General features: G+C 36.7%; 2 protein-coding genes across 2 annotated transcripts; both read right to left on the reverse strand.

The window, feature by feature from the left end:
- Nucleotides 1-4,153: 4,153 nt before the first annotated feature.
- LOC132560383 (uridylate-specific endoribonuclease-like) lies at nucleotides 4,154-11,030 on the reverse strand. Its single transcript, XM_060225051.1, has 5 exons — nucleotides 10,935-11,030; nucleotides 7,052-7,211; nucleotides 6,678-6,880; nucleotides 6,019-6,239; nucleotides 4,154-5,335 (listed from the first exon to the last, which is right to left on the reverse strand). Exons 1-5 carry the CDS (start codon nucleotides 11,008-11,010, stop codon nucleotides 5,108-5,110), a joined length of 888 nt encoding a protein of 295 aa, XP_060081034.1. The 5' UTR covers nucleotides 11,011-11,030; the 3' UTR covers nucleotides 4,154-5,107.
- A 151-nt stretch (nucleotides 11,031-11,181) lies between these two features.
- Nucleotides 11,182-12,140, reverse strand: LOC132560364 (uncharacterized). Its single transcript, XM_060225035.1, has 2 exons — nucleotides 11,867-12,140; nucleotides 11,182-11,693 (listed from the first exon to the last, which is right to left on the reverse strand). Exons 1-2 carry the CDS (start codon nucleotides 12,138-12,140, stop codon nucleotides 11,182-11,184), a joined length of 786 nt encoding a protein of 261 aa, XP_060081018.1.
- Nucleotides 12,141-12,537: the final 397 nt, after the last annotated feature.

The raw sequence follows: 12,537 nt of genomic DNA on the forward strand, positions 1-12,537 counted from the left end.
TACAGACTGAACATTAGCGACAACACAGTCTTATCAGTTAAACGTGATTGTAGGTAAAATGTAAGTAGTGTTGACACACGTGAATTTTGTGCCAAGTATATTGATATGCACATCAAAAAATATATAGCTGGTAACAGAAACCCTATATACTTACATGTATAATTTTTAAAGCATGTGAGCGTCGTAGATAAACAGACGTGTTCTTTAATTCCAATAAAATATTTCAGCAGACAGCAGGTTAATCTTTGGTTTCACTATCGCCCTTCCGGTACTGACACCGTCTTTATTAGTATGTCCCCATCCTCTTTGTTAGACCACAGTTCTTGTGAGAGCCCATCCTCTTTGTTAGATCTACGTTGTTGTGAGGCCCCATCATCTGTATGTACTTTAATAGACCTACGTTGTTGTGAGGCCCCATCGTCTGTATATACTTTACTAGACCATAGTTGTTGTCAGGCCCCATCCTCTGTATACACTTTAATAGACCATAGTTGTTGTGAGGCCCCATCCTCTGTATACATATTATTGGACCATAGTTGTTGTGAGGCCCCATCCTCTGTATACACTTTAATAGACCATAGTTGTTGTCAGGCCCCATCCTCTGTATACACTTTATTAGACCATAGTTGTTGTGAGGCCCCATCCTCTGTATACACTTTAATAGACCATAGTTGTTGTGAGGCCCCATCCTATGTATACATATTATTGGACCATAGTTGTTGTGAGGCCCCATCCTCTGTATACATATTATTGGACCATAGTTGTTGTGAGGCCCCATCGTCTGTATATACTTTACTAGACCATAGTTGTTGTCAGGCCCCATCCTCTGTATACACTTTAATAGACCATAGTTGTTGTGAGGCCCCATCCTCTGTATACACTTTAATAGACCATAGTTGTTGTGAGGCCCCATCCTCTGTATACACTTTAATAGACCATAGTTGTTGTGAGGCCCCATCCTCTGTATACATATTATTGGACCATAGTTGTTGTGAGGCCCCATCCTCTGTATACATATTATTGGCCCATAGTTGTTGTGAGGCCCCATCCTCTGTATAAACTTTAATAGACCGTAGTTGTTGTGAGGCCCCATCCTCTGTATAAACTTTAATAGACCATAGTTGTTGTGAGGCCCCATCCTCTGTATACACTTTAATAGACCATAGTTGTTGTGAGGCCCCATCCTCTGTATACACTTTAATAGACCATAGTTGTTGTGAGGCCCCATCCTCTGTATACATTTTATTGGACCATAGTTGTTGTGAGGCCCCATCCTCTGTATACACTTTTTAGTTGTTGTGAGGCCCCATCCTCTGTATACACATAGATGTTGTGAGGCCCCATCCTCTGTATACACTTTAATAGACCGTAGTTGTGAGGCCCCATCCTCTGTATACATTATATTGGACCATAGTTGTTGTGAGGCCCCATCCTCTGTATACACTTTAATAGACCATAGTTGTTGTGAGGCTCCATCCTCTGTATATACTTTACTAGACAATAGTTATTGTGAGGCACCATCCTCTGTATACACTTTAATAGACCATAGTTGTTGTGAGGTCCCATCCCCTGTATACTGACCATAGTTGTTGTGACATCCTCTGTATTATTAGACCATAGTTGTTGTGAGGCCCCATCCTCTGTTTAAACTTTAATAGACAATAGTTGTTGTGAGGCCCCATCCTCTGTATACACTTTATTAGACCATAGTTGTTGTGAGGCCCCATCCTCTGTATACACGTTAATAGACCGTAGTTATTGTGAGGCACCATCCTCTGTATACACTTTAATAGACCATAGTTGTTGTGAGGTCCCATCCTCTGTATACACTTTAATAGACCGTAGTTGTGAGGCCCCATCCTCTGTATACATTATATTGGACCATAGTTGTTGTGAGGCCCCATCCTCTGTATACACTTTAATAGATCGTAGTTGTTGTGAGGCCCCATCATCTCTATACACGTTAATAGACCGTAGTTGTTGTGAGGCTCCATCCTCTGTATACACTTTACTAGACAATAGTTATTGTGAGGCACCATCCTCTGTATACACTATAATAGAGCATAGTTGTTGTGAGGCCCCATCCTCTGTATACACTTTAATAGACCATAGTTGTTGTGAGGTCCCATCCTCTGTATACACTTTAATAGACCGTAGTTGTTATGAGGTCCCATCCTCTGTATACATTTTATTGGACCATAGTTGTTGTGAGGCCCCATCCTCTGTATGCACTTTAATAGACCATAGTTGTTTTGAGGTCCCATCCTCTGTATACACTTTAATAGACCGTAGTTGTGAGGCCCCATCCTCTGTATACATTTTATTGGACCATAGTTGTTGTGAGGCCCCATCCTCTGTATACACTTAACTAGACCATAGTTGTTATGAGGCCCCATCCTCTGTATACACTTTAATAGACCATAGTTGCTGTGAGTCCCATCCTCTGTATTCACTGTCTGCACAGTTGGTAAACCTTTATTATAGATACTAACACACTTTTCAGGTATCATAATCTTTTATTGGTTTGTATTGAATGGTATACACATTGAGGATTGCTTATATTTACAAAACATGAAAAAATATTTTTCACTATGTACTGTGTAAGTTCAAAGGGTTTTTAAATAACACTAAAATTGTGTACATTTTTGTATGTTAAAATCAAAATGTAAACAAATCAAATCTTACAAAGTTTTAGGAAAATTTTCCTTGAAACTATAAATACAAATTGATTACCATCACAAGTTTATCATTTTACCGGTTTTTATATGACGTTTCACGGACTTCCTATCTGTTATGTTTTTTTCATAAACGTAAATGAAGACCTCCAAAACTCGGGTATGCAGACCGAAATCTCCAAACTACAGCATCATAAGTTTTGATTTGGTTGGACAGCCAGAGATGCGATCGAGTCAGTCCGAAGTAGTTGGACGAAACGTATCGAACTCACAGACACTTTGAAAATATGTAATGTCTTTGAAAGCATTTTCTATAAATCTTAGGAAACTTACAAACAAACAATACTTCCACGTAAAGGCTGTCAGCAGATGAAAATTTCACTTTGGTTCATAAATATAATTTTGATTGCCCATTCTTGCACCGGAATTGTCAAAACTTTAAACCTGAGCGATATTGTAAGCTTTTTCTAACTGGAATAAAAATTTAATATAGCTTATCTAGAGTTGTTCCTTACATTCACAGCTGGAACTTATATGCCACTTCCTCAGCCGGAACTACTCATGCCAAGCCGATAGAAAATATTCAGTAATCGAGAATCACCATGAATGCACTGCGATTTACTAGATTGACATATAATTGCAATCTCTACCAGAGTTATGGTTCCTTAACAGTCACTCTGGGAGAGATTGACGTAGGTAACTGCAATGCATTCTGGGAGTGATTACATTGTCCTGTATACTTCAGCAGTCGGAAAAGGCATACTAACATAGATGATGATTCAAGATATTATTTCTGTATGCAACACAATATGATAATACTGCATAATAATTCAACATCAGATTATCGATTTTACATAAAATGAAATAAAACAGTTAAAAAAACAGTCTTTCTCTTATACTATTTTTTACTAATTATTAACATACAACTTGTATCGGGAAAACGGTACAAGGGTTATCGATCCAACATCACATCGCCATGAAAATATAAACGTAGCCAAAAATAGAAATATTTTCTCACATTTTAAGGTAAAATGTGTTGTGTAGGGATGATACTCGCTTATTTAGATTCAATCATCACTGACCCGCTTGTCATAATGTCTGTGTGTGATTTTCATTTCATATTTATTGATATCGTGTGAAAACATTCATCTTATCAGCTAATAAATATTCAAATTCATAAGCAATTCTCCTAAAGATAGTTTAAAACTAATTTGAATATCATAATTTCATACGCTAACAATAAGAAAACATGTTATTTGAGATTTCAAATTTTCTAAACATTAATATATTGTGTACCATAGTCACTTTACTTATATAGATAAAATTATAAAATCTTTCCATTTGTTTTCACACAGAGCAATTTAAGTGAATCTCTATTGTGAATAACAGATCATTACGCATGCCCACGCTTTACTGGCCATGTGCATCCCCTACAGTTACTACAGGTACATAAATTATATATATATAACAATGAACGGGAGATGACGTATAAGTAACCTAACCAAATATTAACCAATCAGATCAGGTAAACTAACAAAATATTGACCAATCAGATGGGAGCATGAAACAGCAGGACGACGGCATAAGTACCAATGAGCTCAATCGAGCTATATTGATGACTCGGATAATTTTAAAATAAGTAATTTCACATGCTACTAGAATTATGTTTCCAATATTTTTTCAATACATAATCCTTTATTTAACATCACAGTTTCTATGTGTATGCTGTTATAGATGTACCAAGTCAGTGTGTGGTCTGGGCGTCTTTTAACTTATAAACAGAAGACAAATACCCCTACCAACAAGTCATACAACCACAAGTCATAAAAAATGATAACCGTTCATAATGCAAACTAAGGGAGGCTACTCTCGTGTGACTTATCTTCACGAAGATCATATAAAATACTCATGTATAATTTCAATAATTACTATAATAGACCTTCGATTCTGTCTCGTGGCATTTCATAGAGGAAGATGTTAACGATCTTAAGTTCAGGAGTGATATCAAAACGTGGACTAAAACACTGCATTCTAATGTTTATTCCTCTAGAAATCAGTGTGATAACATCTGTTTTCCTGTTAGGATCCGCATTTATGGATTGGCAGTAATAAATATAGTGAAGAAACTTTTATGTCAGATTTAAACTTACAATGGGGAGAGAGCATATTTATATTTTTGGAAATTAATTTTTCTTTTGAGTAAACTTAAATGCCTAGATGCCAAGCGGAGAGGCGAATGGTTGATGTTATTTCCAGTACTACAAAGTACCCGTATGTAAATATTGATTCAGAGAACATATCTTTATCAAAATAAATACAAATAAGATAACAGCCTTTTGACTAGTCTATCGCGAATTTCTGGACGAACTTCATATCCTCACGAGTTACATCTTTAAGAAATAAAAGAAGACATATTTTAAAATAAAATTCATTTAATTAAAATAGGCAGTAGCGACTTGGTCGCCGTGGACGTAGTTGACGTCATAGGATTTCACCGTCAGATCGTGTCCCGCCATATTGAAGTTGCAATTGGTGTTCTTTCGGACAAGGAAACAGGTGGTGAGAACAGCGAGGTCAAACTCCGGACTGGTTCCAACTAAAAGCGTGGTCAGTGGTTTGGGTTTATCAAACCAGGTAAAATGGACGCCCAATTTCCGCGGCTGAGGAACAAAAACGTTAAAAATAGACTTAAATACAGTCATACATTCAAAAGAATAGGGTTTCCTCGAAAAATGATCACATTTTAACCTTTAAGTCAGAGCGGAGCACTAGGTTTTCACGGATGCTCAGAACAATTGAATATTTTTTCTTAATTAACTTGATCTGTTGGCAATTTCCCGTTTCATAGGAAGCATAAAAGTGACGTTTCTATGTTGACGGAATTTAAACGTTTCGATCTCAATGTTAACCTATCATATTAAATTATAGGTTGAATATTTCCAAAACACCGTAAACAATGTAAAAGATGTCTTGAAATTGAAAGTGTGAAGCAAGCAAACGAGATAAGCTTCATTTTTTTCCCCTCTCAAATATCTAGTTCTGAAAATAATTTTATAGGTCGAGATAGAAACTTCGCAAAAAAAAAAAAAAAAAAATGGTGTTGTTGTTGAAAAGCTTCCGTTTTGATAATTAAATGAAGATATTCACCGTTCGAGGAGGGGTTCGGGGAGGGGGGTCATGGGATATATGATAGATATAGTTATCACGCACGCACGCACGCACAGTTTTTACAATATACCCCTGACGTAAGTGGGTGTATACTTAATTCAGGTAAAACATGGTATACATAACACTTTAGGTAAATCCCTCATACACCTGGTAAGTACAGGTATGTTCTCGTTACCTCTTTAGAGTAGATGTAGCCAAGATAATTTATGTGACCTCTTTTCTCCTCCAGGTAAAACTGAATCCAGTTATGGAAACCAGAAACTCCTGTGCTAGTGGTCTCTCCGACAAACACGTGCTCGAAACCGTTACTTCCCATGGAAGTTCCTGCACGTGAGTACTGTGTGAACCAAACACTCTTTAGTATGTCGCGGAAATCCGTCGTTGATGAGGTGTAACCTTTCAAGAAACATGTCAAGCATTTATATAATTCGTATGAATGCAAACTTACTTATCATGTAAGCAACTACACTGTTATCAGTGTACAATGAGTGCTTGGTAATCCTTCGTTCTTGGCAAAATTCGTCTTAATTCCGGACTGCCGAGTTTATTCCAACGGCCTGACCGGAGTTATCATCCTTGACTGATTAATGATCAATTTCAAGTATTTGTATGTAGTATTTGCTGTAAATATGGATATTTAGAAACGTTTTTCATTGTCCAATTATGTTTCATACAGATACCGACTTATTTCAAAACGTACATGTAAGTACACCTTAATCAGTGTACAATATGCATTAACACGATTTAGATAAATATCTATTTTATAATTACATATCATATGTCCTAACAAAAACAGGATTGGCTGAAAGTGTTATAACATTCAAACTACTGTACCTTTTCCGTGCAGAAATAGGTAAGTTTCCGTCATGACCGTTGTTCCCGTCACTTCCGTTATGAATCGGTCGATCTCGGTAGTTTCCGTCGATGTGGTGTGCTCCGAGTGAGCCGTGTTTCTATCGAAGTTATCTAGCAAGTCTATGAAAGCAGAGTAAGTGGGTTTTGTGAAGAGATGGCTCTCATTTACATACTGGAACAATCTGTAAGGAAATACAAATTTTGACATGAATTTGAAAAGAAAAGAGTTTCAAAAGTAATTGGTTTTTGTACAATATCACTTCAAAGCGACAGTCTAACACTGAAGCAAGACAATTGCAATCGTATCTGGAACCCTGTAAAAAGTGTAATAACAGTCCATTATTTTTCCTCACCTGTCATGGGCATGGTCATCAGGTGAGGAACTTGACGTATGTGATTGAAGGTTGTATGTGACGTCAGAGGAGTTAGCCGCATTGGGGTCGTCGTTCCATATCCCAGTAATAAAGGACGATAACTCTGCTTTAGAAACGCTACCCAGTGCAGGTGAACAACCTACGGAATCAGAGAACAAACAAAGCGCTTCAAAATCTATTTTGACTATAAAATAAACCAGTTCAGGTACAATACGTTGGAAATATTATTCATTCCTTACAATAAACGTATAGGATTTTACAAGGGATGCTATAGTTTCTACTCTTCTAAGCACTTTTATGTGGAATTCGGCGTCAATCTTCCCTTGTTGGTATATTCACCCCAGTGCTGTATGAATTAGTTCACCGACTTCTGTCTACTCATCGACGGACAAACCATCATCAACAGAAATTTTGACGTCTGTTTTAAATGACGTCGAGAATAGTTAACATATCGGTTCGTCTTTGAGTCATAGTCTTCTGAGCGTTTTTTATGGATTCTGTCAATGTATAATAATTAAGCACTGTGATCGTCGAATTTCGACACATCCATCATAATACAAAATCGTCAGAACGTACGCGAGTGTCATTGTTTACATCTACTGTATTTGGTTATATGAAACAAGAAGGTAAGAAAAATAGGACCATACCCTAACTGAACAGTAAGAAAGAGGAGAGAGAGGAATCTCCACAGTCACATGGAAAACACAGCGGATGTATACATGGTTGTCGATAAGTATATATTTCTACCACAGTAAACCTTTCTTTTGCCCTCCAAGTCAAATGAAGAAAAATGTGAAATTGAAGATTAATAAATCAACACAATTAGTAAAAGATACCGCAATGCATCATGGGAGTGATTGCCGCTGCGGATAATTTTGCCTGTGTAAACCTCGACGACATTAGGGGAAGATCGTATTGAATGCAAGTCTAGATATTTTGTTTTTTTCTTTAGTTGCAGAACTTGTCCGGCTTTTCCTTTTTTAAATCAAACTTTTTTTCATCGAGTTTCACCAAAAGGTACAGACATTTCACAGTGTTTTGTCATACTTAACTTAATATTGATTGTTTACTTTCTTTTAGTCAATGTTTACAATAGTAAATATACATGTATATTATGATAGAAATTAAGGGATATATACATATATATATTGTTTTGTCAGTTCACCAATTTTATCTGTTTAACATCCATTTCATAAAATTCAACATTTTATATACAGTTTAACAAACTTTATGCTATTGATGTTGAATAATATACATGTACATTACTTAATGATACATAGTTTCAAGTTTTCAAGTTTCAAGTTTATTGGATCCTCAGATACATGAAAATGTATAACATGAGGTAAAACAATACTATATCAATAGATATGTGAGAAAATGGATGGTAACTGAAAGTCGTAACGCTTCACTGTATTTTGTTAGGGCTATTCAAAGTACACAGTACTTTCATAGATCAGACTGATAACAACTAGAACAATACGATTTACTTATATAAATAAAAATGGAAGCATAACATCACGCTATATAAGGATACCATAGTGTTACTTCAAAATATTTTGTTAAGACTTTAAAATTAACAGCATGCATTTAGTACTTTCAATTTTCATATTGATCGCAATTAGTACATTCAAATACACTTTAATATAACACCACATTATATAATGATAACACAGTATTGCTTCACAATATTTTGTTACATCTGTTCAAGATAACCAAAGGGCATTATGTACTTTTGTATATCAAATTGGTTTCATTAAACCACATTATTTAAGGATAACATAGTATTTTGTTTAGACTTTGAAATAAAATGGGGTGTTAAGTATTTATATCAAATTGATAGCAATTTGCACATTATATACACTTTGCTATTATAACACCACGCTGTTTAAAATACTCAGAGGGCATCAAGCGTATATGTAAAAGACTGATATCAATTAGTACATCTAAATACCCTTTGATATTATATAATAATATTTGATTAAGTTGTTTTAAAGTAAATGCATAGCTTCTGGTAGTTTTTTTTAAAAAGCTGATATACTTGGGTTTCATAAAATCACTTACATAATGAAAACATTATCTTTCTTACAATATATTGTCAAGACTGTTTGAAAATAAACAAAAGGCATTTAGAACTTTTTTATAACAAACTGAGAGCAATTCGTACATTTTGAACACGTTTGGATTTCTCCAGTAATATGAAGGTAAGAATTTCTGTCTCAGTTCAATCAATCTTATATCAGTGCACTGAAATAAGTAATGGAATTCGTCACCTACTGAGGTATTACATAGAGAACACTTCCTATCCTGTCTCTGAACATTGCGCCATCTTCCAGTTTCAATGGGAAATTTCATATTACAACATCTAATTTTGCATAAAATCCGTCTGTTTTTAACAGAGAGTTGAGTCAGGTATGGCTCAAGCAGTAAAGAATTTTTAAAACTGCTATAGAGTAAGCCTCTAGATGAATTTTCCGTTTCGTTTCTCCATTTCTGTATAAATTGATCTATTAAAGTTTTTTTAATACTGGTTTTTATATAGTATTTACTAATTTGACCCTGATTCTGGAAAACAGCGCTCTGTCCTACATCATCAAAGCAAGATTTAATAAAATCTACCCATTTAAACTTACACAAATTGTTGACATGAAGTTTGTATATCATATCAGTTTGTACATAAGACTTCTTAACTTTGACTCATGCATTATTATACCATAAAATTTGGTGTCGTGTTTCTTACTCCTAAAATTCTTTTACAAAATTGCAAGTGGACTTGCTCGACAATTTTAATATTTTCAAAGCCCCATATTTCTGATCCATCAAGTAATATAGGCTTAACTAAGGTGTCAAATAATTTGAGCTGTAAATCAATTGGAAGATGTTGATTTTTAATACTCCTGTACACAGAGAAAAGAGCCTTTTGTGATTGTTCACGCAACTTTTGCTTGCACTTATAAAAGTTACCATTAAAATTAAATGTTACACCCAAGTAATTAGCTATCTACTTCTTCAATTATAAGGCCATTAATCTTAAAACCTTCACCATTTTTTAACCTATTCTTACAAAATATCATGACCTTGGTTTTCTTGACATTAACATTAATTTTCCAATTGGTACAATACATATGAAAGATATCCAGCGCCTTCTGTAAACTTTCAACAGAATCTGAGAGAATAATAGTATCATTAGCATAAAGCAAGACAAAAATATCCAGAAATATGTTAAGTTCATTTTGAAAGTTCTCCTTTAAATGTCTCAAAGGAACTACTGTTTTTACGAAAGAAATCTTCAATATCATTCAAAAAGATCGCAAATAAAAACGGGGACAAGTTTTAGCCTTGTCGCACACCTATTAAACAGTCAAATAGTTCAGATCGGGTATTTTTCAACTCCACACGTGATTTAATATTATAATACATATTCATTATTATCGAAATCATACTATTTCTATAACAGGTAAAAATGTAAATCGCTCTAATTCTCTAAACATGCAGGTGATTTATTTGAAGTTGAACTTTGCCTCGCACTATCTGTAATAACAACACCTATCCGTTAAAGCACATTACCGGTCAGTACTGTAGTAGTATCTCGGTCTGTCAATCAAACGTACGTAAAGTGAACAATACTTAAGACACCAACAAACAAACAAGTCTATCTCATTTGGGTAATGGACAGGACATATAGAGATCAGTCAGCTTACTCAGAATTCTAAAACAATAAAATGGGCAGGGTCAACAGATTGTTTACGAAAGCACTTTTGTTTATTTACTATAACCACGGATTTTAAGAATCTAAACACAGGACAGGTTATGAGATTCTATCGGTATGGGATGAAATGTGTTGGAGAAAGAAAAGTATACTTACAGTGGAGAATGATCAGGAAGGAAATGAAACCGATATGCCCGGCCATCTTGTGTATAGCTATATACAGACTGAACATTAGTGACAATGCAGACTGATCAGTTACACGTGATTGTAGGGAACATATATAGCTATCAGCAGTAATTCTATGTGCTTACATGCATAGTCTTTTTAATGCATGTTAGCGTCATAGATAAACAGGCGTGTTATTTGATTTCCATCATTACAATAATAATAGTTGTTATGAGGGTCAATCCTCTTTGTTAGACGATGGTTGTAGCGAGGCCCAATCCACTTTGTTAGACGATGGTTGTAGCGAGGCCCCATCCTCTTTGTTAGACGAAGGTTGTAGCAAGGCCCCATCCTCTTTGTTAGACCATGGTTGTAGTGAAGCCCCTTCCTCTTTGTTAGACGATGGTTGTAGCGAGGCCTCATCCTCTTTGTTAGACGATGGTTGTAGCGAGGCCCCATCCTCTTTGTTAGACCTTAGTTGTGGTGAGTCCCCATCCTCTTTGTTAGACGATGGTTGTAGCGAGGCCCCATCCTCTTTGTTAGACGATGGTTGTAGTGAGTCCCCATCCTCTTTGTTAGACGATGGTTGTAGCGAGGCCCCATCCTCTTTGTTAGACCATGGTTGTAGTGAGACCCCATCCTCTTTGTTAGACCTTAGTTGTAGTGAGTCCCCATCCGCTTTGTTAGACGATGGTTGTAGCGAGGCCCCATCCTCTTTTTTAGACCTTAGTTGTAGTGAGTCCCCATCCGCTTTGTTCGACGATGGTTGTAGCGAGGCCCCATCCTAGACCTTAGTTGTTAGACCTTTGTTCGACGATGGTTGTAGCGAGGCCCCATCCTCTTTGTTAGACCTTAGTTGTAGCGAGTCCCCATCCTCTTTGTTAGACCTTAGTTGTAGCGAGGCCCCATCCTCTTTGTTAGACGATGGTTGTAGCGAGGCCCCATCCTCTTTGTTAGACGATGGTTGTAGCGAGGCCCCGTCCTCTTTGTTAGACCATGGTTGTATGGAGGCCCCGTCCTCTTTGTTAGACCATAGTTGTAGTGAGTCCCCATCCTCTTTGTTAGACCATAGTTGTAGTGAGGCCCCATCCTCTTTGTTAAATCACAATTGTAGTGAAGCCCCGTCCTCTTTGTTAAACCATAGTTGTATTGAGGCCCCATACTCTTTGTTAGACCATGGTTGTAGCGAGGCCCCATCCTCTTTGTTAGACCTTAGTTGTAGTGAGTCCCCATCCTCTTTGTTAGACCTTAGTTGTAGTGAGTCCCCATCCTATTTGTTAGACGATGGTTGTAGTGAAGCCCCTTCCTCTTTGTTAGACCATGGTTGTAGCGAGGCCCCATCCACTTTGTTAGACCATGGTTGTAGCGAGGCCCATCCTCTTTGTTAGACGATGGTTGTAGCGAGGCCCCATCCTCTTTGTTAGACGATGGTTGTAGCGAGGCCCCATCCTCTTTGTTAGACTATGGTTGTAGCGAGGCCCCATCCTCTTTGTTAGACTATGGTTGTAGCGAGGCCCCGTCCTCTTTGTTAGACCATGGTTGTATGGAGGCCCCGTCCTCTTTGTTTGACCATGGTTGTATTGAGACCACATCC

Source organism: Ylistrum balloti, unplaced genomic scaffold (genome assembly GCF_031769215.1).
Source record: "Ylistrum balloti isolate Yb309-2 unplaced genomic scaffold, AGI_CSIRO_Ybal_v1 Utg371054, whole genome shotgun sequence".
Classification (NCBI taxonomy): Eukaryota; Metazoa; Mollusca; class Bivalvia; order Pectinida; family Pectinidae; genus Ylistrum; species Ylistrum balloti.